The 27,393-nt window shown below is 45.0% G+C and overlaps 1 protein-coding gene across 1 annotated transcript; it reads left to right on the top strand.

The window, feature by feature from the left end:
• Positions 1-26,342, top strand: TRAF3IP2 (TRAF3 interacting protein 2). The gene is made up of 10 exons (XM_010561669.1): positions 1-102; positions 7,537-7,623; positions 7,874-8,629; positions 11,707-11,896; positions 14,147-14,322; positions 15,560-15,648; positions 17,461-17,529; positions 19,876-19,992; positions 21,136-21,210; positions 25,877-26,342. The coding sequence occupies exons 2-10, from the start codon at positions 7,608-7,610 to the stop codon at positions 26,021-26,023; spliced, it is 1,635 nt and encodes a 544-aa protein (XP_010559971.1). The 5' UTR covers positions 1-102; positions 7,537-7,607; the 3' UTR covers positions 26,024-26,342.
• Positions 26,343-27,393: the final 1,051 nt, after the last annotated feature.

Here is a 27,393-nt window from a genome sequence, read left to right as displayed (position 1 = left end):
AGGAGACCCGGGCACGCCAAGAGAGCGACGGGTTGCGCAGGAGGCACGCCAGCCCTCTCGCTTTCCTCGGTCAGCTCAGCGCAAGCCTCGCTCGCCCGCAAGGTAAGAAGTGTCAGAGATGCTGCCTTTCTCGGGCCCCGTTTGTAATTAGCTGTTGACCCACTTCTGGCTCTCAGTGGGGGGGGGTGTTCCCTCAAATTGTTGTCTCGCTCCCTTCCCCCCCTCCTCTCGTGTAACGATAGCCTGAGTTTCACAGATGGTTGCAACATGTTTCAGCCATTTCACTGCAGTTTTGTTGTGGGTTTTTTTTTTTAAATCAGGAGGGTTTGGGGGTAAACACTGGGAATGGATACACCTGGTGTCGAAATGTTGTCCTGCCTATTTACGTAGCTGCCTGGCAATGCCTGGCATCCAGGCCCGCTCCCGCTCCCGCCCTGCACGGCTGTGCAGCCTCAAGGTGGTTTGTGGGCCAATGGCCCTCTCCTCTCCTCTCCTCTCCTCTCCTTTTCTCTTCTCTCCCCTCTCTCCTCCCCTCCTCTCCTGCCCCTGCAGCACTGCTCAAGGCTGTGTAGGACAGGTCCACGGACCTGGTGAGAGAGAGGTGGCTGGAAAGCATGAAGAAAACAGGATCATAGACCCTGTTTGCACCATTCTCCATGGCGTTGGTATGGAAACAGTGGGAGCGAGCCGGTAGTACTTCTTTTTAATTAGAGTAAAATCAGCCATATAAAACCCGCTCCCATTTCACACAGTAACTGATTGTTCCAGGACTCAGGTTTTGTAGGGCAAATGTTGGCTGGGCAACGAGAATGGCAGATCTGAGCTTACTGGTCCCCGACCGCCACCACGGGCCACCAGACCATAAATTCCCATTTCCTGCAAGCCCCGGGCTTGTTCAAGGCTTGGCCTGGCCGCATCTGTGCCGTCTCAGGTGGGCGGCGATGCCCCATCACCGCTGGACGGGGCTATGACCCCCGCAGCGGGTGATGCCGAAGACGGGGGTGCGAGGGGTGCTGGCCGCAGGGCCGGTGCCCCAGCGAGCACTCGCCAATGCCCCTGGCTGCTGGCAAGCGTCTGATGATTGTGCTGCTGCCTGCAATGCCTTCAGCTTCTGAGGCCGGGCTTGCTCTTGCTGAGCACCAGCGATGTCTTGAAGCATGCTGTATTTTTTATTTTTTTTTATGGGGTTGGGTTTTCTTTTTGTCTTTCTAAGGCAGAAAAGAAGGCATGTGCAATTATGGCGTTCGTGTCTGTCTGTGTCCTCCACCCCCAGCAGTGACTTTTGAAGTTTGATAGAGGGTACACGTCTGAAAGAGATATAAATTTTTGCACGTTCCATGAAAGCAAGTGAGCGAAGCTGTTCTCACACCAGCCGAGGGAGACGTGTCAGGTCCCCCGGGCTTCCCCATGCCCTCCCACCACCCACACACCCTGCAGCCCTCATACTGCAGAGCAGGGAGAGCGGTTAGGGACGAGGGATACATCAGCCCACAAAATGCTGGAGGTTCTCCCTTATTAGGAACCACTGGTTCCTAATAAGGGGCCTTATTCATAAGGCATGAAGCTATAGGAAAGCAGACTGGAGAGATTTACACCTCTCGGGGTGGTCCCTCTGTCCAACCCCACTCAGCTAGCCCCAATTTTGTGCCAGCATTTTTAGACGTCCCAGGGCCATGGGATATCCCAGTTTGGGGGTTATTCAGTGCCTATGGGAGTTTTATCAGCATCAGAAATAGGTGGGAAACAATCTCTGAAAAACCAACGCATTTTTAAGGATACCTAAGATCACTGCAGACATTTTTATATTTCACAAATATTAGAAACCTAGCAGAGAATGCTGCCTATATGTGAGATGCCTGTTTGGATCCTTCCTGAAGATGTTTCATAGTACTTATTGCCTAGCATTCCTATTATGTGCATATCGAAGTCTACACTAAAGAGGTGAAAAATATCGGGTCTATGCTAGCCATTGCACCATGGATTGCCCAGTGAAGCAACATTAGTGCTGCAAAAGGGAACGTGATATTTGCCATGCAGGGAGGGTTGGAAGTATGTTCTCCTGTTCTCCCAGCGTATGTAGACCTTCATGCCATGGCTGCAGAAAATATGTAAAAGAGCAACATAGTCAGTGTGGAAGAGGAACATTGTTTTCATATTCTTTTTCTACTTTTTCCAGAAGTTGTAAAAATAAACATTACCTGCCCTAGAGGGCTTCAAATCTGGGCTAGGAATGTGACACGTTGCTTTAGTCTTCGCTGTGGAGGGTACCCAAGGGAGATGGTTAAGCACCTGTGATGACAGCAGCCAAAATTCTTCATGGTGAAGTGTGAAACTCTGGAGCTTGGATTTCCTTGGCTGTGTTTATTTAGGTTATAGACCCAAAACAGTTCCCACATTTGCACTTGCTCTTCCTAGAAGGATTTGTCTCTGGGTTTTTTTGAGGAAAGTTTCTTTCTAGTGTTTCTGTAGGGAAAGCTGCACTGAAGGCAAGTGTACTCACACGCTTAGGCTTATCTGACCCCATGGCAACAGCATTTGTTGTAATCGCAACATGTGCACCCTCACGGCAGCTTGCAAATTCTGCATCCGTTTACTCCCATCCTGCAGATGGATATCAGCAGCACCAGGGATTTTAAAGGATTCAGCCAAAGTACACAGGAATTATTTGGAAATCAAGAAATTCCTGTCTATCCCCACCCCTTGTGAACTCAGCTTTGCCTTAATCTATACCCGTGCCACTTCAGAAATGCCATGACTGGTGAATAAAAAAACCCTTCCCTTGTGTGTTGTGCACCAAGGAAGGTGAGGTTTCTTTCTCATCCTAATATTTTCTTTTTTAACAATGTAGACAAATATAACTTTGATCAAAAGAGCAAAGATATTTTCCCCCTCTCCGGAAGTGACAGGGACCACAGCTATGCTCGCATTGCAGAGTCTCTCTTCTGTTTCTTCACAACAGAAGTTTTCTAATCAAAAGCAGATAGATGGTTAGTGCGCGTTTTGGGACAGCGCACCCTGACAAGTCTTCGAGCTGGGAAACAGATGAAATACCTGACGGATTTTGCAATCAGCCGCAAGAAAACCTCACAGATGAGCCCGAGCCCAACACCCTTCCTCTCCCTGGGCAGCCCCTTGCCTCCGTCGAATGTTTTTTAGGGGAGTTGTGCCCTTGCTTCAAACTCGGGCGCTCAGGCCCGTCTCTACCGACCTGCAGAAGAATTTGTTCCCCTTCATTTAGGCTCTCCCTGCAGCCTCCTGGGAGCAGCCACCGCCAGCAGCGCCCAGCCGTGAGCAGGAGGGCTGGGCAGCCTCCCTCCGGGCTCCTTGGCAGGAGCAGCAGGAGAACCTCTCCAGGTGTGGGAAGCCTCGCAAGGGAGGTGGGATGGGGTTTCTTCCCAGGAACTTGAGTCACTGAGCACCCACCCGGGAAAGGTTATTTGCTGAATTAATGCATGTTGCAGAACTGGATGTATGAGCAGAGGAAGGAAGAGAAGGAGAAAGGGTGGGTTAAGGAGCTCCCTCGACATTTTTGAGAGCAGTCCAGGCCTGGCTGCTCTGTCTTTTAGGAAGGGCCTCTTCACTTTATTACAAGCAGGAATATAGGCAACAGCTCCAGCTGGTTATCAGTAATCTCCTGCATAGTCATAGGTGCAGGGGGGATATTAAATTCTCGAAGCTTTCTGGCAATATCATGATCTGACTTGAAGCTGCAGTGTCTTTGGAAATGAGATTGGGCACGATCTACGCTCTCCAGCGGTTTCCATGCCAGAAAAGGGATCAGGCTACAGGTTTCTGAGGGTATTTCAATATGCTGAAGCATTCCTTTACCCTAATTCTTCAACACGGGAGACCTAAGCAAGTAATTTTTGTGTCCTAACTATATTTGCAGGATAAGCTAACTAGAAAAGTCAAAGGAAGCCTAATGAAACTCTGCGGTACAAGGCAACATAAAATACCGGGATAATGGGCTCAGCGTTGGGTCTTTTTCCAAAAGCTGAGGGTCTTCAGCAGAGCAGAAACAATGTCTTGAAGCACTGCTGTTGGAGGAGGATGTTTCTGAATCATCTGTAACATTTCCAGCAACGTGGGGATTTCTCTCGGGAATTCCCATCCACATACCATTGCCAGCATTGCTCAAAAAAGTGTTCAGCACGTCCTGGGGTTAATTTATCCTCAGGGCCATCTCTACAGACAGAGCTCTGCTGTTTTAACAGCTTTTCTCTCCAACCAGAGCTACTGAGGGAGGAGGAGGATGAAGTCACTTTTTCTCCTTTTTAATGATGTGTCTGTTTTAACACCAAAGCCCTCGGCCCCTCAGTGCCTCCTACCTCCGCCCTGCGGGAGCAGGGGCTGTGCGTGGGTATCAAAGCTCAGCTTTCGCTGCTCAGCTATCCTGCAGCAGGGTCTAAGCAAAATCATATTTTAAAAAACTAGAAGCTTTTGCAGGTAAAAACACAAGTGATGGAATCAGGTCTTTCTTCTGTCTGACCAAATTATTTTTACTTAGATATTTGGAGTCATTTTCATAATGTTTAGCTCATGTTACACAGGAAAGAAATAAGGTTGTCATTTAAATATTAAATTGATTTGAGAGATAAAGAGGTATTTATCCTTTCAGAGGGCTAAACCAATAGGAGAGGCATTTTTAAACTATTCTGAAGTAAGCCATTTGAAGAGTTTGGTAGCTGATCATTTGCAATAAAGTTTAATAAAGTCTTAATATTCCTCCTCCAAAACACAGAGTAAATACACTAAACAACAAACTGAAGAAAACAAGCCTGAATTTTTTCTGCCCATATTGTGCCTTTCATTAGGTCCACACAGTCTGTGCGTGATCCATTTCACAGATAGCCAAATGTTAGCAATGGAACTAAAAAAAAAAAGACCCAAAACTTTGGAGGTTGTAGCCTCCAAAGGAATTCAGTAACTTTTAAATCCCATCTGACACCCAATCAAAAACCTGCTGAAGTCAATAAAGAGATTCCTATTTCCTTCACTGAGTTCTGGACTGAGTTCTCGGTTTCTCTGCGGAAATCTCTTCTTCTTGTCATGGTGCTAAACTAAAGGTGGTTGAATACAGAGGATCTGAGTTCAAAGTCTATTCTAGCAATTTGATCTGACTACTTCAGAGACCATCAAAGAAGCATCTCAGTGTATGAGGCATTGCAAATTTATTTCTGAAAAGCCATGTTTGGGTGTTTGCTAGGCATTATATCTAACAGGGGAGATGCTCAGACAACACATGTGGCTAAAGAGGTGGAGCTGTACCCCAGTACCCCACAGCTGAGCTTGTGCTTTGTGAACAACAGGGTGAATTTTGCACAAGGAACCAGTTCACTGGAGATGCTTGGGGCGGGGGGGGAGGGAAATAAGATTTTGCAATATGATTTGTGCTGCTCAAGTGCATGTCATTCAGCTTACAAGCAAATGGACAGAGATATCTACAAGTCAAAGCATGTCTGAGCAGGCACTTCGAGGCCAGATGATCCAAGGGTCAGGTTTACAAAGCTGTTGAGATGAGGGAAAGGCAGATGCCTTGCAGGGAGTTTGACACCTAACCTTCACAGGCTCTTCTCTAAGTCTGGCAGGGGACCACTCGGCAGCTTTACACCCTGATTTGCATAAATCTGACTTTGCGCTGTACTGTCCTGGTGAGTCACCACCACAGGACAGTCATCATTTAAATTGCCATCTGACCAAAGGTCCCAGGTAAGGGACATTTTGCCACCACCGCACAGGACAGCACAGCACAAGTCCCCGTCACGGTTCTGTGATTATGCGAGCTCGAGGTTTTCCCTTTCCCATCGCATCGGTTATGACTGTCAGAGAACCATGACTCAGCGAGCAGGGCCGGCGTTAGTGACGTGGCGTACAGGAAAAGCGATGCAACTGCAGGGAGACGTGTGTGGTGGTGGTGAGCTGACCGTCAGGATTTCAAGCCTGGGTGCTTGTATGGGAAGGAGCTGGTTTGGCACCAGACCCGGCGCGCTCACGCAGGGGGCTGCAGCTGTCAGAGCAGCAGCATGTTCACTGTGTTGGTGCAACTAATAGCTGCTCTGAGGACTTGCCTACATGGGAAAATTTACCAGCATAATTATCCCACTGTAATTATCCCAGGATAACTCTCCCTGTGGATGTGCTTATTATACCATAGGATATGTATGAATATATGGTAAATTTTCTGCATAGATGGGTTTTAAGTTACACTGAGGAGGAGTATTTACATTGCAGCCCAGCAGCAAAGCACAGTTTTTATCCTACTTCCCAGCAAATGTTACACCCAGAATTTTCTATGCCAGAGGTACTTTCAGTGGGAAATACATATCATTTGATCTGATCAGCATGAATGGAAAGCCTCACACTTGCCCTATAGCATGGGCACATCATTTGCTTTCACAGAATCGCTGTGGGAGCCAGGGTGAAGGTTGGGACACTGCCTTATACCTCTCTGTGATCCTGTTCAACTGTCTTTAATACTGTGGACATTTGAATATGTTCTTCATTTGACCTTTCTGTTCAAGCTACTGTGACTGAAGTTGGGAGAAATCCTTGGATAGCTAAAAGCTCCTCAAACGTGTTGTGGTTTTGACTTTCTTTACCAGGCTTTCAAGCCAGATCCTCTTCCCAAACGTTGTCATTCCTGTTGCTTGAGTGCTTAGTCCATTCTTCTCCGATAACTCTCCTGCTTGGGATTTTAGCTTCTCCAATGTGATAGAAGGAAAACAGCTGGGGAAATTATGAGCACTGGGCTTGTTTCTCTATACTCCACGGTAACAGATAAAATTTGCTGGGAGCAAGCCAATCGGCACCCCTGTATAAGAGGATGAAGATGGCTGCGCTTCCTGAAGCCCACTCAGCATTCACCCATCACTGCTGCTGTCATTCCAAGTGAAGGTGGAGCAGAGGCGTCCATCATCAGGGATCGCTTGGCTGGACCAAATTTGCTGACAGCACCCCCAAAAGGAAGTGGTAATTTTGATGTTTGGGCCCAAGCCAATTCCAAAGGAAGGGGGAAAAAAATCCAAACAGTAACTAATGTCTCTAAATTGTCTTTTAATTTTCAATAATTTGAAATAACAACAGCCATGTGGTAATAGGCTGGATGAAGTGGTTTGATAAAATAAGCAGCAACACTTGGAAACCAATTTGGAGTTGAAATTGCTCAGCTAGGTGTGTGGTGAAATTTAGATCCGAGGCATCGGTGTGAAGCTATTATTAGAAGGTCCGGAGTAAAATAATTGCAAGTGATTTTGTTCCCTGGAATATGCCTGAGCCAAACCTCCAGACCTAAGCAGCCTGCTCTTTTGCCAGGTGCAGAAATTACCTCTGAGAGACAGTTCATGTGCTTTTCCCCCCTCCAGTCTCAGCAGGAACAGTAAGTTCCAGAAATCCCATAAAAGCGTCTGTTTTGCGCAATGCGATTTCCAGAACTCTGACCGGTATGTCTTTTCCAGTCTCTGAGCTGGAGTTATTTTAGGATTATTGCCTGTGTGAAACTGTACCATGTTCACAAGACCCCTTTCTCTTGTTTTCCAGTTTGCTGGAAAATCCTGGCCTTGCAGTAAGGCAGCTGACTCTCGTTTCCAGTGCAACTACAAAACTTGGAAATGGCCTCTATGTCAGGTTAGTCCAAATTATAACTCTGTGCTAGCCACACTCCAGCTAACCCTCTGCTTTATTGCTTTGCCAAAATTCAGCCAGACCTTTCTTGCTGTTTCCTGCCTGTCTTTTTAAAAAACATAAAAATATAAACAATATAAAGCATACACATTGCTCTTCAGTATTCCAGCTCACAGTCATTGAGTTATGACTGACAACAGGCATTTGTCTGTATGGCTGTCCATCTACAGTGTTTCTTCTGCCACTTTTTCAGGCACTTTTGTAGGTCGAAGCATACCAGTTGAAGTGGATGAATCCATGCCATGGTCCCCACTTCCAGAACATGTCTTGGAAAAGGCTTTGCAGCCTTCTGGAGAGGATACGGAGGATGAGGAGTCCCAGAGGCCGTGTGTTGCTCAAACGTCTCAGCCTGTGGCCGATCCATCATGCCTCTGCAGAGCACCAGCACGTCATCAGTCAGCACCATCCGTGGAGGCGGACAGAAGCTTGTGGTCAAGATATACTGATCCTGATGGAGACGGACACTTCTGTTCCCCCGGTGAATCAATAGCTGTAGTAGTTCCCTCCAAGATGCATCTTGTAGCTATGGACAAACCAGGCATGCAGCCAAGATCACAGCTTTCAGCTGACACCGGGCACAACTCCAGTAAATCAGAGCAGAGCTTGTCTGATGCTCCCAAGGACTCACTGGAGGAAAGCGGCCAAGGGAGTTCACGGTCACAGCAACCCTCAGGAAAAAGACCCCCAGCAGAGCTGGGGACCGTGGACACAGGCTACAACTCCCAGTCACGAGACGTCATGGGCATCAAGCACCTGGAGCCCCCCTTACCGCTGGTGTCTGTGCTGAACCCCCAGGACCTCCCAGGACCACTGATCTCCAGAGAGTTTTTCGGACCTGAGCATCAGCAGTGCCCTATGTGCCAGCACTTGCCCCATCCCAATGCCTCCTCGCAAGCCCACGGCTGCTTTGGGCACCGCTGCCCGGCAGAGCAGCACCCCCAGGGCCCATGTGAGTAGCACTGGTCACCCCACGGGAGGTTTTCTGGGTGTATCACAGCCATCATTCACCAAGGTGGTGTTTTCCTGCTGTACTTAATGGCAATACACAGCATGCGATTATTAACCTTTTTAAACATCTATTTGCAGTCCATTTTGTATTTCCAGATTTTCGGGTTATGCAGCCAGACTCTCTGATGCAGAACCTCTGAGCCAGATAAAAAGTTAAAGAGGTCACAGTTACTCATCAAATGAAGGCTAATGATTTTGCCTAGAAACTAGCCTTTGTTGGTCATGCTGAGCATAGACAGCCTTCTCCCTGCTGTTATTTCATATTCTAGTCATTTCCTTCCTCCTTGCATCAGTCACTCAGCAGCCTCCTATACCGACTTAATTCCTGTTGTTTCCATAGATTTCCTTGCTCCCACTTGGATCCCCAAAGTTGAGAATTTCCTGCCAGAATCAGGATGGGCAGTTACCCTTGATCTCTGTAAATAGTATCTCCCAGCATTATGACCAAACTCACCCATGTGTTTTATTTCTATGTGAAAAGAGCGTGACATCCATCATCCTCATTTTTTTCTGTTGTCAGCTGAAATGAAAGCTCATTACTTAAAATGGAGCCCTCTCAGCTGCTGGTGATTGTATCACTGAACGCTGATGTGACTCCGTCAATATGGGTGTTTTGGCTCTTGGAGACTACGACGCAGTTTACAGCCTGCTATTAATTAGTATTCCTTTTCAGTCTCTGAGATTTTTATCTGTTATGAAGTGAGCTTTGAACATTCAACAGTAATATCATTGTTTTAATATAATTTATATTACATTAGACTCATGAGACCCCGACCTGTTTTGGGCTGGCTTTGTAATAAAAAGCTGTAGGCCTGTTCCGATAACCCTTTTTTTTTTTTTCTTAACCTTCTGTTGACTCCACAGCATTTATATTACATCCGTTTAAGGAGTTTTGTCATTCCAGCAATGTGCTATAATTAGGTATATGAAAGAGAGAGGGTATCAGAGCCTCAGTTTTCACCTCTGATCTTGGGACTTTGTAAAGGGGAAGGGGCTACAGATGGACTTTCGTCAATGTCTACAGCTGAACATTTGCAAAATGTCCTCTGGTTTTCTTTTCATACCTTCTCCTTTCCGTTCAGCTTTAGGCAGACAAAGAGCTGGTTGCACAACACCCCTCACTAGTTACCTCCATTTACCTCCTCCACACGCTGGCATCGTGAGAAGTAGGACATTTACTGAATGAGGCTATTTTGTTTTAAAGCAGGAACTCTGAAAGCCTTTCTTTAGAAAAATCACTACCGTTTCAACCACATCCAGAGGGCAAAAAGAATAAAATAAACTCAGATGGCTGGAGCAGATTTGGTCAGGACCAAGAAGCTGGCAACTGTACTCCTGTTTCTCACACGCCTGGTACAGCGTAAATCACCTCCTGACAGCTCCTTGCGTTTCAGATAATTGTTGGGCAGTGGCAACCCACAACAAAGCTCTGCAGTTTGTGTGTTGCAACACGCCTCTCCTGGGGAACAGCAATTGTGCCCGTAGGCTCTAAGCTGGCTCCGGACACCTGCTATTTGAGATACAACAGCAAAACTGCTTCTGAAGTCAAAGAAATCCTTGCAGCAACGCTACGTGCCCAGGGACCATTATTTCAGATACTTATATATGGGAGCTGTTGGTGTGTGCAGGCATGCATGCCTGGCCATACTGTGCTTCTGAATGGCAGTGGTTGCATCCGTTAAAATACTGTAGCATCAGATAGATCCAAAGGAAGCTGGTGAACCATTGGCCTAAAAACCTGTAAACCAAACTGAATCTCCAAAAGCCCAGACACCTTCCCTAGAGCTGGTCATGAGGAACCATATTTACTTTCAATTTTGCTCTCCCAGCCTCTTTCACCCTGTCCTGTTGCAAATAGTTAAGAGAGGGAGCAGGAAAATCTCCTGAAACAATCTCAACAGATTCGTCGGGAATCTCTTTGCAATTCTGGGGTTAGTTGGGTTTTTTTAAAGTATTGGCTCCTGGAATTGGACTATTTCATTGAAGCTTTGTCGTCTTTCTTTTTTTTTCATCCCCTTTAAAAAAAAATTTTAGTCCTCATGGCTACTATGAAAATGAAAGCACTACCCCAAAATAGCTAAAAGGATTTAAAAAAAACAGTCCAGGGGGGGAAAGGAAGAGTGTTTGAGTACTGCAGCTTTCAGAGCCAGCTCATAACACCGTAATCATGCAGCGCTAATAAGCCCTGCCAGGCTGGACTTTGATCTGCGCACAGCAGCTTGAAAGTGCACAGAGCTGCTGCCTAATGAACACTGCAAGCAGAAAGACTGAAAAAAAAAGAAAAATAGTTTTCTCCGTTTGAGAAACAAACGGCTTACATTGCTTTCTCTTTCAGTTTATGCCAACAGTTCCACCGTACGTTAGTTATTAAACAGCATTACGTGTGTGTGGCCAACAACAGTAAGGTTTTTCAGAATTACTTAAGCAAAACTGTAACTTTGGTCTTCCCCTACAGCCCCCTGGATAGCAACAGGAGCAGCAGCAAGACCTTAAAAGGTCACTTAGGCAGAAAATTCATACAGGGTGAAGTAACAAACCAAGAGATTATTTTTTCTCTTTTCATTTACAATAATCACAGTCTGTTTAGCCTTAGTGTTGCAAACTGATTTGTTCCAGGATTTTGCATCTGCTTTCATGAGAACGTTGGGATGATTCATTTTCGCAAGTTATTGCCAAAAAGAAATTAAAAAAAAAAAAACCCAACCACCAAAAAACACTGAGGCATGGTAAGTGCAGGGACAAAGCAGCCCTGAATGTTTAACTGTCAGTTGTCCCAACAGCCCAGCCCAGGGCAGGAATCTGAGCCATGCCATATATGAATGGGAAATAGGAAACTTCAGGCTGTAAAATGTTCCTTAATCTGGGTTCTTTTAGACCAAGATACCTGCAAATGCCTCCAAACTGCTCAGTTTCCCAAGACATGAAGGAGGACGTGCCTGGAAAGGATTAAACACAAACTGAGGCAAAAATGTATTGGCTGAACTGATAGTTGCTGCCTTTATTTTCTCACCCTCCCAGATGGCAGAGCTCCTTACCAACATTTTGCACACACGTCGCAACCGTTTCCTCCTGTTCCTGGACCTTGCATGAGAGTTATCCACCCAGCCCAGCAAGTCATCCCAAATTACTCAAACCTTCGTGCTCCCAAGGGCACCGGAGACCGACCACCCCAGAGGACATGCTCCTCCCCTGGTCCTCCTCGATTCCCGTAAGTACGCCTCGGGGGGGTGAGTTGTGCGCGGTAGAAGCTCCTCTGATCTGATTTTGTGGGCTTTCAACCAATAATTCTGAAGCCTTGTAATGTTAGCGTGCCCGGGCTGCAGGGGTACATGCGAGATGCTGGGTAGTTTTCTTTATTTGCTATTTTACACCCAACAGGGGCCTGACCTTACCCTAGAGAACTTCAAAGCCAGATACCTGATATGTTGTTACAGCGCACCCTGAAAAGCATGCATTAAGGAAGATAAACGCTTGAAGGTTAAAGGGATGAGGGGTTGAAAAATATCTTAGCTGAAACCTTAGAGCTCTCCTGCTCGAGAGCAAAGGTCAATTTGGTGGCTCACTGCAGTCTTCAGCTTTACGCTGTACCAGCCTGGGATGCCTCAATCACTGGCTTCAGTCATTTCCTTATCTCTTCCATAGTGCAGAGAAAAAGGGAGGAAATCTCGTCCATTGCTGATACATCTCTACCTTGCAGTTTGCAGCCTTTTCTATGATTTTTCATGTAGTAATAAACCACCCTGTCTAGCACTTCTCATCCAGGGCTTTTTGACTCGTTTTCAAATATTAACTTACCAGGCTTTATATCTCCCTCCTTATAAGGATGTCATTAACAGATGGGAAATACTATGCATGCAGGGTTTTCTCCAGACTCAGCTACTTGAAGACAAATTGAAGCTTCAGGTATCGAGGACATCTGAAATCAGACCATTTTTATTTAAGTGCCACAGTACTTTTAGAGGTGCTAAACTTACAGGTATCTGTGTTCGAAAATGTCCACTTACGTGACATGGTCTTGGAAGAAAACTGGGTGAATAGGTGGGACAAAAGAGGACAAATGGCTGAAATACCACACTGCTCTGGCCTGCGAAAAGTTAGGGGCTGTGACAGAAAAGTGACAGCAAGATAAGGCAGTACTTGCAGTAGAGATAATTGCACTGAAAAGTTTGTCTGAAAATGTAAAAATACTGAGGAATAGCGGGTATCCTTTGGAGTAGTAAAATTTAAAAATAGAGTCCTAATTTTTGGCGCATTCGTTAGATAAGGTGAAGTTTTGGGAAGATCTGTAAATTAGCCATAGGGTAGATTTTTGTGGCCGTTTATGAGGTACTTGTTGCTTTTCTTGGTATTTTCTTCTGCTAAAAGAAATCCATAATATGTGGGGTCTGTCCTGCGGCTGCGTGGCTGGTGTTTGAATGCTGATTCCAGGAACGGCAGTTATATGTTGGTAATATTTGCCTATAGAGTATTTTGTAACAGAAAACATCTGTACCGAAATGAATAAACCAAATCTTAATGTGACAACAGAAAACATGCTGTGACCAGCCTGTCATCATTCATTTAAGGAAGGCAAAGAAAAAAAAGAGAGTGGGCTTGATTGACTAAACATCACTGCTCTGTGGGGAAAAGCTCTCAGAGAAACCTGACACTCGTCCAACCGATTCAACCCAGCAGCTTCAAAGCACACCTCACATAAAAATTTCTATAGATTTCCCTTCCTATTGACTTAAACTGTGAAGCCAAAGTGTAGTGGGACAAGAACTGCTAAGCTTCCTAAAATCATCCCTTTCTGTTTGTCACAATGGAGAAGACATTAGGCAAAGTTATTGCAGGTCTGGAGCACAGATCCCTGACATGAGAAACCCTCATTGTGTCTCCTGTTGCTGGTCAAGAAATGAGCTTTGTTCCTTTTAGCAAAACTCTTGAGTTTTGCCCAAAAGTGGAGATGCTCCAAGCTGTGCCAGAGCTGGAGGTGGAGTGCCCTTGTACCCCAATTTTTCCCAATCCCCATCTTGCGCTGTGCCTCCTGTGCTGCACAGGACATTCTGAGAGCACCCGAGGTGCGATGAAGCACCCTTTAGATAATGGAAAGAGGTTACCCAAGTGCCACCCTGCTCCCATACATGCGTAACAACATCCATGACATCTCTCACTCAGAAACAGCCTTTGCTTCTGCTAATTGCAAACATAACAGCTTTCAGCTAAGAGGTGCATTTACTTCCTGTGGCTAATGCTGCTTCTGCAATAAACTGCTTCTTGTGGCAGACTGTCACCAAGGTATCATCTGTTCAAAAGATGCTGTGATAACTAAGTAGAAATGCCGAGCTAAGCATTTCTACAAGAACTTTTCCTAGCTAATATGCAGATAAAGTTCTTGGCATGTTATTAAAAGAAAGAAAAAATCTGAATTTTACCTGAAAATAAATATTTTTTAAATGTTCGCTTGCTTTTTTTGTAGAAACCAGCTATACAACCAGCTACCTAATGGTCAGCTGCCCCCCAAGGCATGCGGCCCAGATGAAGCATGCTGCTGTCCTTCTGACAATTTGCCCTCTCCAGCTGCCGTCCCGAGACCTCTCAGTAACCCTGCAGCCAAGGGAACTCTGAGAACCAGCAATTTGCCGGAGGAGTTGCGTAAGTGGTTAGCAAATTTGTTCTGTGCAAGATATTACAAAGCAGCCTGACAGCTTTAGGTGGGAAAGCTCCAGGGGGGGAGAAGGCAGGGGGAACAACATTAAGACACAAAGACAACAAGAAAAGAAAATATTGAGTGTCATCACATCTGTAGGGTGTGAGCATTTGTGTTTAGTGGGATGGAATTATCCCCTTGAATCCTGAAAACATAATTGTCATTAATTATTTGTTATTTTGTTTACAAAAAATAAACACTGTTTAGATTGCTTTGGTACTTCTTGCTAAACAGGATGTCCCTTTGAGGCAGAGGCACTGAAGCTTACAGTAAAAGACTAATAACAAACAAAGCCCTAGGGATAAAGTGTTTCTGCCTGTCCCAAACCAGACAAATATGTCGAGTCTCAACTTCAGTTTCTCCCTGACCTGGTGAGTGGAGAGGACTTTGGGCCGGGAGCCCACACGGAGGGCTGAGGGCAGCACAGGCGCTGGCTGAGGTGCTTCCCCTGCCACCAGCCCCTGAAACGCTTTCACCCTTCAACTCTTACGGGAAAGTAGGGTTTCAGAAAACTGGTTTCCTTCTTAATGCCGTGCTGGGTAGCAGGTGAGATATACCATTGCTAAGAAGCCTCCACATCTCTTCTGAGATTTTGATTTTTCCTGTATTCTTCATTTCGCACATCACCTTTCAAATCCAGAGACTTGCATCTCTCTGGCCTGTAGGAGTAAGTTATGGCACCGGATACCACTCTTGGCTAGACCCTACTTTATCAGTTAGTGTGTCCTAGATACAGGAATTACTGGATAAAACTGTGTCATTTGTGATACATGCACAGCTGGATTAGATTAGCCAGCTGGCTCACCCTGACCTGCAAACCCATGATTCTTTAGTTAGTAAGAAAACTCCTTCCACGATGGCAAGGACAGCTGAGAACATCGCTGTCATCAGACATCCTGCCTGCCTGCACAGGAGGGTAATGCTGCTCTAAGGTGAGGCAGTACGGCGTGCGTGAGGGTTCCTCCAGCTCTCAGTCAGATCAGTGAGGTCTGGAGGAAAGCCGTGCGGGGTTTGAGTTCAACACCAAGCCACTGCACCATCCAGCATCCATTTTGTAAATAATCCGAAGAGATGTAGGTGAGCAGAACCTGCAGCATGGTGGAAAAGGAGGGCTGCGAAAGTCTCACCCTCCAAATGGTGTATTTTAATGCATCACATATTCATATGGACTCTCTCTCCTAGGCAAGGTCTTTATAACCTATTCGGTGGATGCAGCGGTGGAGGTCATGAAATTTGTGAACTTCCTGCTTGTAAATGGATTTCAAACTGCTGTAAGTATTCCTTCCGGAGAAAATGACTTTCAACCAGGAGAGAAAAGAGACTTTTTTTTTAAAAAGCAGAGGCGATACACTGTCCATTTAAATGTTTTTCTTTTATCATCACATTTTGTAGGTTAAAGAAGATACAAATAGAACGAACTAGCTTTGGCTTTAAAAACTGTAACTTAAATGATTTGCCTTTTTGTTTGCTCATATTTTAACTGAATTTCATGCTTTGAAATGTGTTTTAATAATGACCCTGGAAAATTTCATTTCATGACACCAGATACCAGATGGGCAATAGTATGAGGTTTTGTGAGCTATTCCATTAACTTTGTCTCATATTTGATCTGTAATATTAATATTAAAAAAGGTCAGTTTTCATGTTCATCCCATTGCAGCTTTTTTTCTGTGATGCTATTACATCGTTGGTTCTTCAGATGTGAATACCTTTCTGCTAAAAAATCATCTAAAATCAGTGTATTTATTTCACACAGCTTAATGAAACAGCCCATCTCATGGTTTCATTTGCTTTGTTATAGTTTTAAAAGGGATTCTAAAATCACTGGCCTGAAAAGGTCTGTGTCCTACCGCTAATCCCATAAGCCCTCCAGATTTTCATTTAACTTCTCATGAGTTTGCTTCTTCATAACATCCTTCTCTTACGGGAGCCATCCACAGAGGCTCTAGGATTCAGTGTTCAACAAAATCTTGATTCATATTTTCTTATTTCAAGTGCATATGCTATCTGACCCCTCAACCTTCACTCTTTGGCTTCAATTCAGGAAAGCATTTAAGTAAGTGGCTATCATTAAACTAAATGAGACTCAGTGGGGGGCTTTGCACACGCTTATTTATTTCCATGAATCAAAGATTTTTTTGAGAGACTGCAATTATACTTCTATCCAGCAGTTCTGTACTATGACCAATTCATAAGAAAGCTTTGGGCACCATAGCAGTATGGAGTAGAAGGCTCATTAATGGCACCTTAGCTGGACAAGCAATTCTTGGAGCCTGCTGCAGCATAATAAATATAGCAAAATGGCCCCAAAGCAGGGAAACAAATATTCTCTCTACTTTCAAAAGGGGAAAAAGAAAGACTTGAGAGCAGAACATGACTCTTTTATCAAAAGGTTGGAGAAGTTAATACTTACTCCTTGGTCACAGTCATTGATTGCCAGTTTCTGGGCTTACTGAGTGTGCAGGGAACTGAGTGGTGTTGGTCGTATTCAGTCCTCTGAAGTCCTCCACCTCTCTGCTGTCGCTGAAGTCTGGGTTACTGCATCCAGTATCAGTAACCTGGTTGACTTCCCACCACACACCCTGAACATTTAGTTCAATATGAAGCTAAAACTTGACACTGAGTATATAACCTTGCAGCCAGAAAATAGTGGACGTTTGCAGCTACACAGATAGAAGAGGTGGGCAGCCATCCGCCTTCGTGAGCTGTTTAAAGAGGCAAAAAAGCCATTTTGCAAACTTCGCATAACTAACGTTCGCTGGCAGCGGCTGTTTCTTGTTCCGTTAAGCAAAAAATGCCTGGGAGTTGGGAGCTGGCAGGGCAGGGTGGCCGGTCGAACGGCCGGCTGCGCAGGAGCCCAGCAGTGTGCCTGCAGCAGCCCCACTCCGCCTGCCTGGGGTGCCCGTCCTGCTTGACTCCGGACTGCAGGGAAAGGGGAGAAGTTGTGCGTGCACACGTTTCTTTCCTAAGGGAATTAGGCACACATGTTAGAAACTAGGGAAAAGAGCAGGTGCCTTTTCAGTGCCACCAAATGGGGAGGAAAGGTGAAAGGATGCTCACCATAGGTTTTCATTCTCTTGCAGATTGATATATTTGAAGACACGGTACGAGGTATTGACATCATTAAGTGGATGGAGCGCTACCTAGGTGATGTATGTAAAGGCAATTTAACCTTGTGCATGGCAGAGGTGACCTGAGGAAAATGGTTGAATTATTCTAATAGTAACAGGAGCAGAATCAAAATGCAAGACCCTACTATCGTCTTCCCTGCCCCTACACAAATGGCAGAGGCCTTGCAGAGAGAGCATAGGCAAATCTCGCTCACTTCCATATCTTATGGTCCCAAAGCTCTTTCTTTAAGAAATGAAGTGCTAATCCTGGCATTCCTGCCAAATTCCAATGCTGGCTGTTACATTCAGCCTGAAGCTGCCATTGGACCAGTTGCTCCTCCATCTCATTTTTAAATAGTGGGGTTTAGCTATGCTTGGTTAAAATGATATCTGGTTTTCATCCCAGGCTGCATAGTAGTGGCTAATGTTCATTCTGCTTCTCACCAGTAGCTTTTACGTTGCTATCTAAAACACTAAAGGGTTCTGCTGGATAAACCATCTTATATCTAAACTGGAAATTGGTGTTCTGTTTGTTAGTCAAATGATAGATTTGCTCTCATCACTGTGTATCTATCTAAGCAGTAAAACAGAGATTTATGTTGCTGCCAGCACAGCCCCCCGCAGCAACAACTTCCTCTGAAGTTCAGCTGAGCAGTGAGTGCACATCTCCTTCAGGATCACGCCAAGTGGTCCCATTACCCCAGCACAGCTGGACACAAACTGGCGATTCTGTCTCTCGACACATGCCATCATGGGGTGGCTTCCTTTGATTCGTGCCTTGCTGGGTAGCCACCGGGCCTCTGACTCACTCTGGGCAGATCTCCATGGCTTGGGAACAGGATGACAAAGTGGTGGGCTCTCCCCCACCTGAGCAAGGAAGCTCAACCACCTGAGACAGCGGTACCCAGGTTTCCTAAAGGTATCCAGCAGGACACCTTGGCTCAGGTGCACTACCACGCAGGCATGGTACTACTGCATGTGGAGAAAGCTTGGGGCCTCTGTTGGGGCCATGCAGTTATCCCTTCTGGGACTTTCATCAGGGCAAATTAGGCTTCGGCTCACTATGTGCAATAGAGGTACTGAAATCAGAAGCCAGGGTGAATTTGCTTTTGCCAAAAACATCATTATCACTTAAAATGCAACCTGACAGATCTCCTTTGGGACTCCTGCACAGTCAGTAGGAGAGACCAATATGTGTAGGGAGCAATTCCCTGCCTCCAGATGAGGATCCTTCTCTGACTGCCCGCCCCAGAAATGTTTGTTTTCCTCCATTGACTGTAGAGGCAGTTTCTAACTTCAAAACCTTTATATGTGTGAGGAAGAAGGGACTGCTTGGACACAAGCAGGGGGATGTGTGCAACCGGGCATGTCTCTGCAAACCCTCAACATCTGTAAGTGCTTACATACATGTCAGGCAGAAGCAAAAGTAATTCTGGAGTATGTTAAGTTGGTGTAAGGGATAATGGCTCCTTACCGTATTTGACCCTGTGGTGGGGCAAATTCCCTTGATATTGCACAGAAGGAAGGAGTTAATTAGGTGCCAGGCTGACTATGAGGCACAGACTTGGAAGCCTTACACAGCCTGATGTGGCGGGGATGAAAGACAGGCCCTAGGTAAACACAAGTAGGAGGCTTTCATCTGCTGAGCCTCTTCACCGGCCCACCATTAAGGAGGAGAGATGTTTCCCAGATATGAAGGATGGCCCCTCTGTGGAAACCTGAGCTTAGTGGGGGCCTGGGATTAAACAGGTCACAGGCAGGATCCGGGCTGTCCCGGCAAGGCGAGGAGCATTGCCTTCAGCCTGCTGCGGCAAGGTGGGACAGAGTTGATAGGTAACCCTAAACCTGCCCAGGCCATCCCGCAGCAGCCCACCCCTCTGCACAGCCACCTCTCTGCACACTTTGCTGCTAAGCTCAGCAAGAAAGTTGTCATTTCTGTTGCAGAGAGCCCTAGATGCAGCTTCCATAGACAGCTGCCTTTAGTGGCTTTGTGCGTAAAAAGCCATAGATGGTTAAATAGATGCACTTTTACATAAGCTGTTGGAAAATATTTAGGTCTGAATTTGAAGATAAAACTTTTCTGTGTATGTACATAGACACTCTACACTGATAAAAAGTAGCTTTTTATTACAGGGATTCCAACTGTAAACTGGTAGCTGCTAATATATCTCTTGACATTTAGAATTTCTATATTATGAGATCTCGAGAAATAATGAGGAGAACGAGTGTGCGAGCTTCTCCTGTATTTCCTGCCAGAATGAATGAGATCCTCTCGTGTTTGCCAAGAACATAAAGATCACTTAAAACACAAACTGGCAGTTTTCCGATCTGCCTCTACCAAACACACTGCGTTTCCCAATTTCATAAAAGTGCTTTTCTCCCTAACAGAAGACGGTGATGATAATCATAGCAATCAGTCCAAAATACAAACAGGATGTGGAAGGGGCTGAATCCCAGCTGGACAGGGATGAACACGGCTTACATACTAAATACATCCACAGGATGGTAAGCAAGAACATGCATTTGCTGTTTTACAAAGACTCTGTCTCTTCTTCTCAAAAGACAAATCTGTCTCCAAATGGCAGGTTCTTTGCTTTGTTTTCCCTAATCCCCATAGTTAAACACCCCCCTTTGGAATTCATTAATCCTCCCTCTCATCAGCTCCGTATGCTCATTAACATCTGCTAAGAGGTTCAAGGAAGAAAAGTCCTATTAAACATGCTCATCTTGTTTCTCCATATTCTTTATTGTTCATTTTTTTTCCCCGCCTTCACCTTCTTGAGCCATTGTTGCCCTGCTGTGTAGCCCTGAGCACAATCTTATCTAACAGTGCCTGACCTTCCTCCCTATAAACGAGCCCCTATCGCTTCGGCCATCCTGTAACTGAGGTCTTTTTTCGGGCAGCAGTAAAGCTGGCTGAAAGGTGGAATTGCAAAGCGAAGGCCAGAGCTGCAAAGGGGGGGGCTCCTGGGGAGTGCAGGGTGGCAGGAGACTGGGGGGGTCACAGATTCCCATCTCTGCAGTCTGTCACGGGATGGACATTTAGCCCAGAAGAGCCCACAGAGCCGTGAAGCTCATCCTTTCTCCCTCAGTTTGCAGTTTGCTGCCTTTCTCAACCTATAACCCATCTGATTCCCCGGTTTGATCCTGTGGTCAGACTTCCCAGAAGCTGTCACCAACGAATGAGCTCTCAGCAGCACTTTGCTGTCCTTACCACCCACCCCCAGGATGCCTGTGTCTGGGGACATGGGGGACAGGCTGGGTCCCAGCTCAGACACGGAGCTGGCCTCCGGCTGAAATCTTTCACCCTGTTGGAGACTGAACAGGGGCCTTAGTCAAGTCAAGCTTCATCGGTTCTAGATGGATTTCATGGGACTGCAACTGCAGCTAAACCCACAATTATTTCACACCACAGAACTAAATGCTCAAGAAATGTTGACGGATCTTTCCTGTACCCTTTCTGTAGTAATGAAGAATCAGATTAAGTGGCCAAACAAAACGGTATCGAGTCCACCAGCAATAGACCAAATCAGTTAACAGAAGAGCAGTTTAAGTAAGCAACAAATGTTTTTACGCATAGGATTCAGATGCATGTGAAGAAAAATTAACATGTCATTACAATAAATCTGGCAATTTGTTCTATTCTAGATGCAGATCGAGTTTATACAACAAGGAAGTATGAACTTCAGATTCATCCCTGTGCTTTTTCCAAATGCCAAAAAGGTAACGTACATACATGCATATATACTTGTCACATGATTAAGCACATATTATTTTGATCACTGTGCACCAGATGAAATCTTAAAACCCAAGCTCTCAATTTCTTGGTTCTTAATATCCCACTAGTAATACTCCAAAGCTACATTTTACATTAAAAGTTTATAGTTCTATGTACATACAAATAAAAAACATTTCATCCACAATATAAATCAGCACATAAATGTATTTCTGATGATGAATGTACAACTAAAACTCACATCGTCTTGAGCATTGAAAGAATTTAAATGGAGAGAGACAATCTATCCAGCAAGCACGCTTTTTATATTAACCCTTTTATAATTTTCTCCAGATGTAATGCCGATGAGTGAGATGGGAGAGATTTATGACTGATGTGAAGTGAGGATCTGGAAGAGGGTGGGTTGAGAATACAAAAATAAAGAGGATAATAAATATTAAAGTACTAGGCCATTGCTTGAACTTTGATGGGCCCATCAAAGGCAAACTATAAGGTTTTTTAGGACTTGCAATTTCATCTGCCCTCCTTACTGGTTTTGAAGATTCATTTGAGAATAAGAAATAAGTAATGCAACAGATTCCCATCTCTTTTTCCTCACTCTGAGAGAATCTCTTGGATTTTTACAAGGCCAGAAAAGTTAAACAGGTTCAGTTATACTTGAGAAATTGCATTCTTCCCCAAACATAGAATGGATGTGTTGTATACATGTTCACTTTTTGTCGCCAAATGCCGTGCGCACTGTTGGGTAGCTGTCATGTTACCCCTAGGTACAGCTGCATATTGGAAAAGTATGGAAAGATTCTTTCTATTTCTTTAGGTCCCCAAATTTTGGAACGTGAGTCAAAATTTAAACAATGGTATCAATCACTGTAGGGCTGTGAAGTTCCACTGCACTTGTGGATTTTAGTGTAACAAAGTTCCTTATTTAGGCACTGATTTAATATAAGCTCAGAAATTTGAAATTATGTCCCTGGCTTTGTAAAATATGTGAGGTCTTCTGGAATGAGCGGTACCTCTGGTATTCCATGTCATTCAGCTCCCTTCCCGAATGATCTCAGTCTGGTATTTGCCTTAAGTGTGACAAGCTGGGAGGCAGCCCTGGTGGGAATTGGGCAGACCAAAGGCAGGGAACTGGTCAGCTTTTTCAGTCAGTCTTTGCAGCTTGGTCTGGGGGGAAAGGGCAGGACTGCTCCTAACCTTGGGGGCTCCTTGAGTGCCTGCTACATGAACCAACCATACAGCCTGGCCACTCGGCACCTTAAGGGTTGCAGAGAGAAGTGGCCCAGCAGGCACTACAGCTGCCTTTGGGCTTTGAGGCAGACACAAGAACAATACACTTACGTTAATTTTGGCTGAACTTTACGTATCAGAAGACTATTTAGCATATAGCGGCGGTTCTCTCAGACAGTGATCTATAAGGAATTTCCAGGGTTGGTTTATTCAGCTGCTGCTATCAAAGCATCAGGCTCCAGGCAGCCTTCCTGCCCATCCTCTGTAGTCCACATCACCCTTCAGTTTTTCAGGAGGTGCCTGTCTCATCTAAGTTATGCAGATCAGCATTTTCTATTGCCATTGCTTTGCTCTCTTTCTCCACACATTTCTTTGGTACATCATCTACCTTCATCTAACTAGTTAAATGATAATATAATTGAGGACGTCATGGGTGGAAGGAGAGCATCAGAGCCTGAACAAATTGCAGTAATGAAGTCTGTGGGCAGACAAAGCAAGGTACCTGAAAAATGCCATATCTATGTACAATTGGATGATACTGGTGGGAAAATCACTTTCGTTTTGTCTTTTTTGTGCTGTCCTTTACATGTTCAAGTACTACTGTAGCTGACAGTGGAAAAGAGCAGGAAAGCAAGGTTTGGAAGGTTTCATCTGGGGACGGGGCTATTATATGAGTTAATCTCATACGAAGCACATCATAAAGCACTGCTGGTATGTGAAAGTTAGTCAGCCTCCAACAGGAAGGGATCTATGTGATCCAAAGAGCATTCATTAGGAAATTGAATAATGAGGGGGAAAAGCACAACACACAGTTAAGGTGGAACTGGTATTTCCAGCTTCCCATCGTACACTGCTAAAGGAAACCTGGGTCTTGCTGGTTCAAGGCTTGCTTTGAGCCAAACCACAGAAATGCGTCCTCCTGACCTGGTCACCCCATGACCAAAGCATTAAGCCTAACTGCCCCACGCTGGAGGCTCTCTCTGGCAGAGCGGCAGCAGACGGCTGGGTGAGGTGAGCAGGGTCGGTGCCGGAGAAGCCAGGAGAGCTCAAACTGTGCTCCGCCAACATGGCCCTGAACACACAGCCCTGCCCTCTGCCCTCTTCCTACCAGTTTGATCCTCAGAGTTACCAAATAGTCTCTGTGGTGTAGAGAGAATTTCCTCTTGGCTTACATATACACAGCTGAATAAAAAAACATTAAAAGGGCAGTAACCATTTTCCCATTACTCCCACTCACAATGACAGCTGGTGTTGCATGGCAAAGAAAAGCCCCCTTCTCACTTTCTCTGCTCTCCTTCTGGATCAAAATAGCAGCTATAGTTACCCCTTTACCCCTACACACCTCCCTCAGGTTGAAATTCTTGCCAGAGTTGATAAGCATGCAGGTGGTTTTAGCACTGAGTTCATTATGGAGGATATTAAATGAAATTGGCCACAGGAGCAGTTCTGGAAGAAAGGAGCAGAGCCTGTCCCTGGATGTATAGTGCCTCTCTCATTATATTCCCACTTGCTGGTTTCTTACCTACTATACATTTCTCACACTAATTTCCATCTTTTCAAGCTTAACTAATGATTTCCCATGTGGACCAATATCAAATGCTTTACTGAAGTCCAGACCGACTATGCCTACCGCATTTCCTTCCTCCAAAAAATGTAGTTTCTTATCAAAGACAGAGAGACGGCTCATTTGGTAAACCCTTGCTGTATTTCATTGCATTTCCTTCTATAGCTCTTAACAAGATTCAGTAAAGAAACAAATTTTATGTAATAAGAGTGTGCACGTAAACATAATTATCTTTGTGTCTCCCAGTAACGTTCGAATCTCCTGGCCAATTTCAAACAGGTTTGTCAAAGGAGTAAAGTGCATAAAGATTAAAATCCATTCCTGTGCAAAAACAGACTTGCAGGTGGAGGCAAGAAACGTTATTCATGCTCCTACCAAAGGGAACGCTGCAGGATCTTACCCTTGTTGGGCAGTGAGGTGTCCACCTGGAAGAACAACATTTTAAAACCTCCACTTTGCGGAGATGGTTGACCAAAGCCTATACTTTCTCAGTCACTGGAGAAAGAGGAAAGCCAGGCTTGATAGATATCTCTGCCACTCACCAAGCTGCTTGCGCAGAAGCCTAGGTGAGGTCAGACTAATGGGTCTGTAGGTGCCTGTGTGACTTACCTCCTTCTTATACAAAAATCGTACAGATCTAACAAAGCGGTTGCATCAATTAACACAAACCGCTCCCTGCGCAGTGGAAATGATGCAGCCTCATTCCTACGGCTGTACAGGCCAAGGAAAAGACAGCCAATTTGAGAAGCATGAGGCTTTGGAATGAAAAATTTGGACTGCAGCTAGGCTGTTTGCTGGCAGGCAGGACGTGTGCTGCCCCTGCCAGGGCATCCCCTGGCGAGGAGCCAGAGACATGGTCCACGCCAGCAGCTTTTTTGCTCTGTCCCCTTGGAGCTAGCTCCACTCGCTTGACAGGGGTTGTGCTGCTCCTAACAGGGGCCACCCTGGGAGAATACTGCCCTGCTAAATAAGCTCTCCAAAAAGAAATCTCCACCTTCACGGTGGACATGAGCTGGTTTTGATCAAGGATCAGTCTTTGACCCTCTTAATGAGTGGTATAATAGCCCGTCACTCCTGCACATCCAGGCTGTCCATATGGAAGCCTCCCAAGGCTGTGGAGACATGAGAACATGAGGTCTGAGCAGGCTCCTCTCCATCAGCCCGCTGTCACTGTCCAAGGGCATGGTGGTCCCAGCTTCATTGTCTTAATGGACATAGCCAACCCCTCTGAAAGACTGCATCTTTCCAGGATGCAGGGAGTGGTGGAGGTTTGACCCTGCTAATCTGGAGATGCATTAGTCTCTCCTCGAGCTCAAGCATTGGCCTCAACCTCCTGCTGAGGAGGTGGCCAGAGGACACCACACTTGGTGAAGGAAGGTGCAAGGGGAGGGGGAAGAAGGCTACCAGGATAAGAAATGCTCCCCTGAGGTCCTGCTCTTTCCCTATTGATTCTCATCACAAGGTTGAACATGTTGTGTAGATCCTTCAGCAGCTACTAAAGTGGCAGCCTTTCCCTGGTAGGGGCACTGAAATGCCTCCCTTCTCTTCTCAATGTTTATTTTCACAAGCCTTTAGTTGCCTGTCATTGAGATCAGATTGCCTTTGAAACATGGTGAAATTAGCCAATGTGATGGCAGGAAAGAAAGAGAGACAGGCAAGCTGTGAGATCACACGAAGTTCATTTATTTAGGAACCCAAATACAATTCTGAAGCCAAATTAAAATTTCTTGTTGTTACGGGAAGTGCCTAGAACAGACAAAATGAAATCTTGCTTGGCAGAGTCTGATGGAATCTGCAAGGTTCTGGTACAGATTCAGGAGGATTTATGGGATTTTGCTTTTTTTCCATTTGTTTTTCAGGAACACGTGCCTACCTGGCTGCAGAACACTCACATTTATAACTGGCCAAAGAATAAGAAGAACATCCTTTTGCGGTTACTGAGGGAGGAGGAATACGTTGCTCCTCCAGTAGGACCTTTACCAACACTCCAGGTTGTGCCATTATGAACGTTATTACTTACAGTGCACGACAAGCAGTTGTTAAAGGGTTGTTCTTGGCAGAGAGCCAAGGCTCTTCCAGATGGCTCTTTTTGATGACAGAAGACACTCTTTCTGCAAAAGGAATTGGTTGTCTTGGGTAACTCAGGCTCAACTTGTTCTCTACCATGTTAAACATCTACTTCTGAAGCTGATGGGACAGAACTCTTTTCTCTAGATTTTTAAATAAGCTGCAAATGGAAAGAATGCCCAGTTTTATTTTAACATCTGTTTTTAACATATTCCTTTATTAGTTGATATAGCAAACAAATACCAGAAATAATGTTGCAATAAGTGTAAAATAAAAATTACATCCTCCTTTTTGCTCAGGGTTTCTTTAAAGATATTCCTGCCTTGTATAGCATTATCGAACAGTTAATTTGTATAAACACTATTAAATATATTTGCCTTTTGTAAGGCAACCTTATATATTGCGTCAGCTTTTATTATTGCTGGGAACAACGGAGGAATGGTAACTGTTGGGTAATGCAAGTTTTCCTTAGCCTGTCTTGCATAAAGACGCTGTCTTCAATTAGAGGACTCTCAGATCTGAAATCTCTGGAGTTCCATTTCCTTACAGCTTGGCCCCTAACACCTTCAGCATGTTGCAGCAATAGTTCACAAAAGGAGAGCTAAACGCATGACTACGTGTGTGCTGTCAGTACCGTGGAACGCTACAGTACTTTTTATAGCAGGCCTTTAGCTTCATTACTGCTCTTCGGCCATTATTTAAAACAGAGCATGTCAAAGGACAATTGGCATTTGGAAAGCCAGCAATTGTTAAGAGAAATAACATTGACTCCTACAACTTGTATGCAGTATGAAACAATAAAATAATCAAAGATGTTGGAGAGCCATGGGGTGTTAGCAACCAGGAAGGTTCAACAACATCACATCTGCTAAAATTTGAACTTTTTTTTTACAGAGCACACGACTTTGGTGAGGGTTCTTTTTTTAAAACTGCCTTAACCTTACTGAGGTAACAGTGGACCGCATTCTCTTAAAATTCCGCAGCCTTTATTCTTTAGAGTAGTTGTACAAGAATGTCCTGCTCTGACACAGAGCACTTCATGCCTGCTCAATGCAGGCTCTTTCCAAGATCCTCCTCAGCTTTATTATTTGTCATAGAATGACTCAAACACAGCTTTATAAAAAAGTACATGTGTTTGGTAGTCCAAAAGTAAATTAGCCCAGAAGTTGATACTCCTGCTACATTACCCAAATTATTTAATTAGCTTTCCATGAAGGTGATGCCAGTGTGGTGTGTTGATACAGGACGTGCTTTGTGGTGCTGATGAGAAACAACTGAAGAACCACATTGCAGATATATTCAGATTTTC

Source organism: Haliaeetus leucocephalus, unplaced genomic scaffold (genome assembly GCF_000737465.1).
Source record: "Haliaeetus leucocephalus isolate CR32 unplaced genomic scaffold, Haliaeetus_leucocephalus-4.0 Scaffold149, whole genome shotgun sequence".
Lineage (NCBI taxonomy): Eukaryota > Metazoa > Chordata > Aves > Accipitriformes > Accipitridae > Haliaeetus > Haliaeetus leucocephalus.
Note: the sequence above shows the minus strand (reverse complement) of the source record. Positions and strands in the feature narration are given on the sequence as shown.

What these genes read in the sequence shown, in the direction of transcription:
- TRAF3IP2 (XM_010561669.1), top strand. An exon ending in GCAGCACCCCCAGGGCCCAT is followed by an intron (nt 8,630 to 11,706) that starts GTGAGTAGCACT and finishes TCACCCTCCCAG; the next exon opens with ATGGCAGAGCTCCTTACCAA. An exon ending in TTTTTCCAAATGCCAAAAAG is followed by an intron (nt 21,211 to 25,876) that starts GTAACGTACATA and finishes TTTGTTTTTCAG; the next exon opens with GAACACGTGCCTACCTGGCT.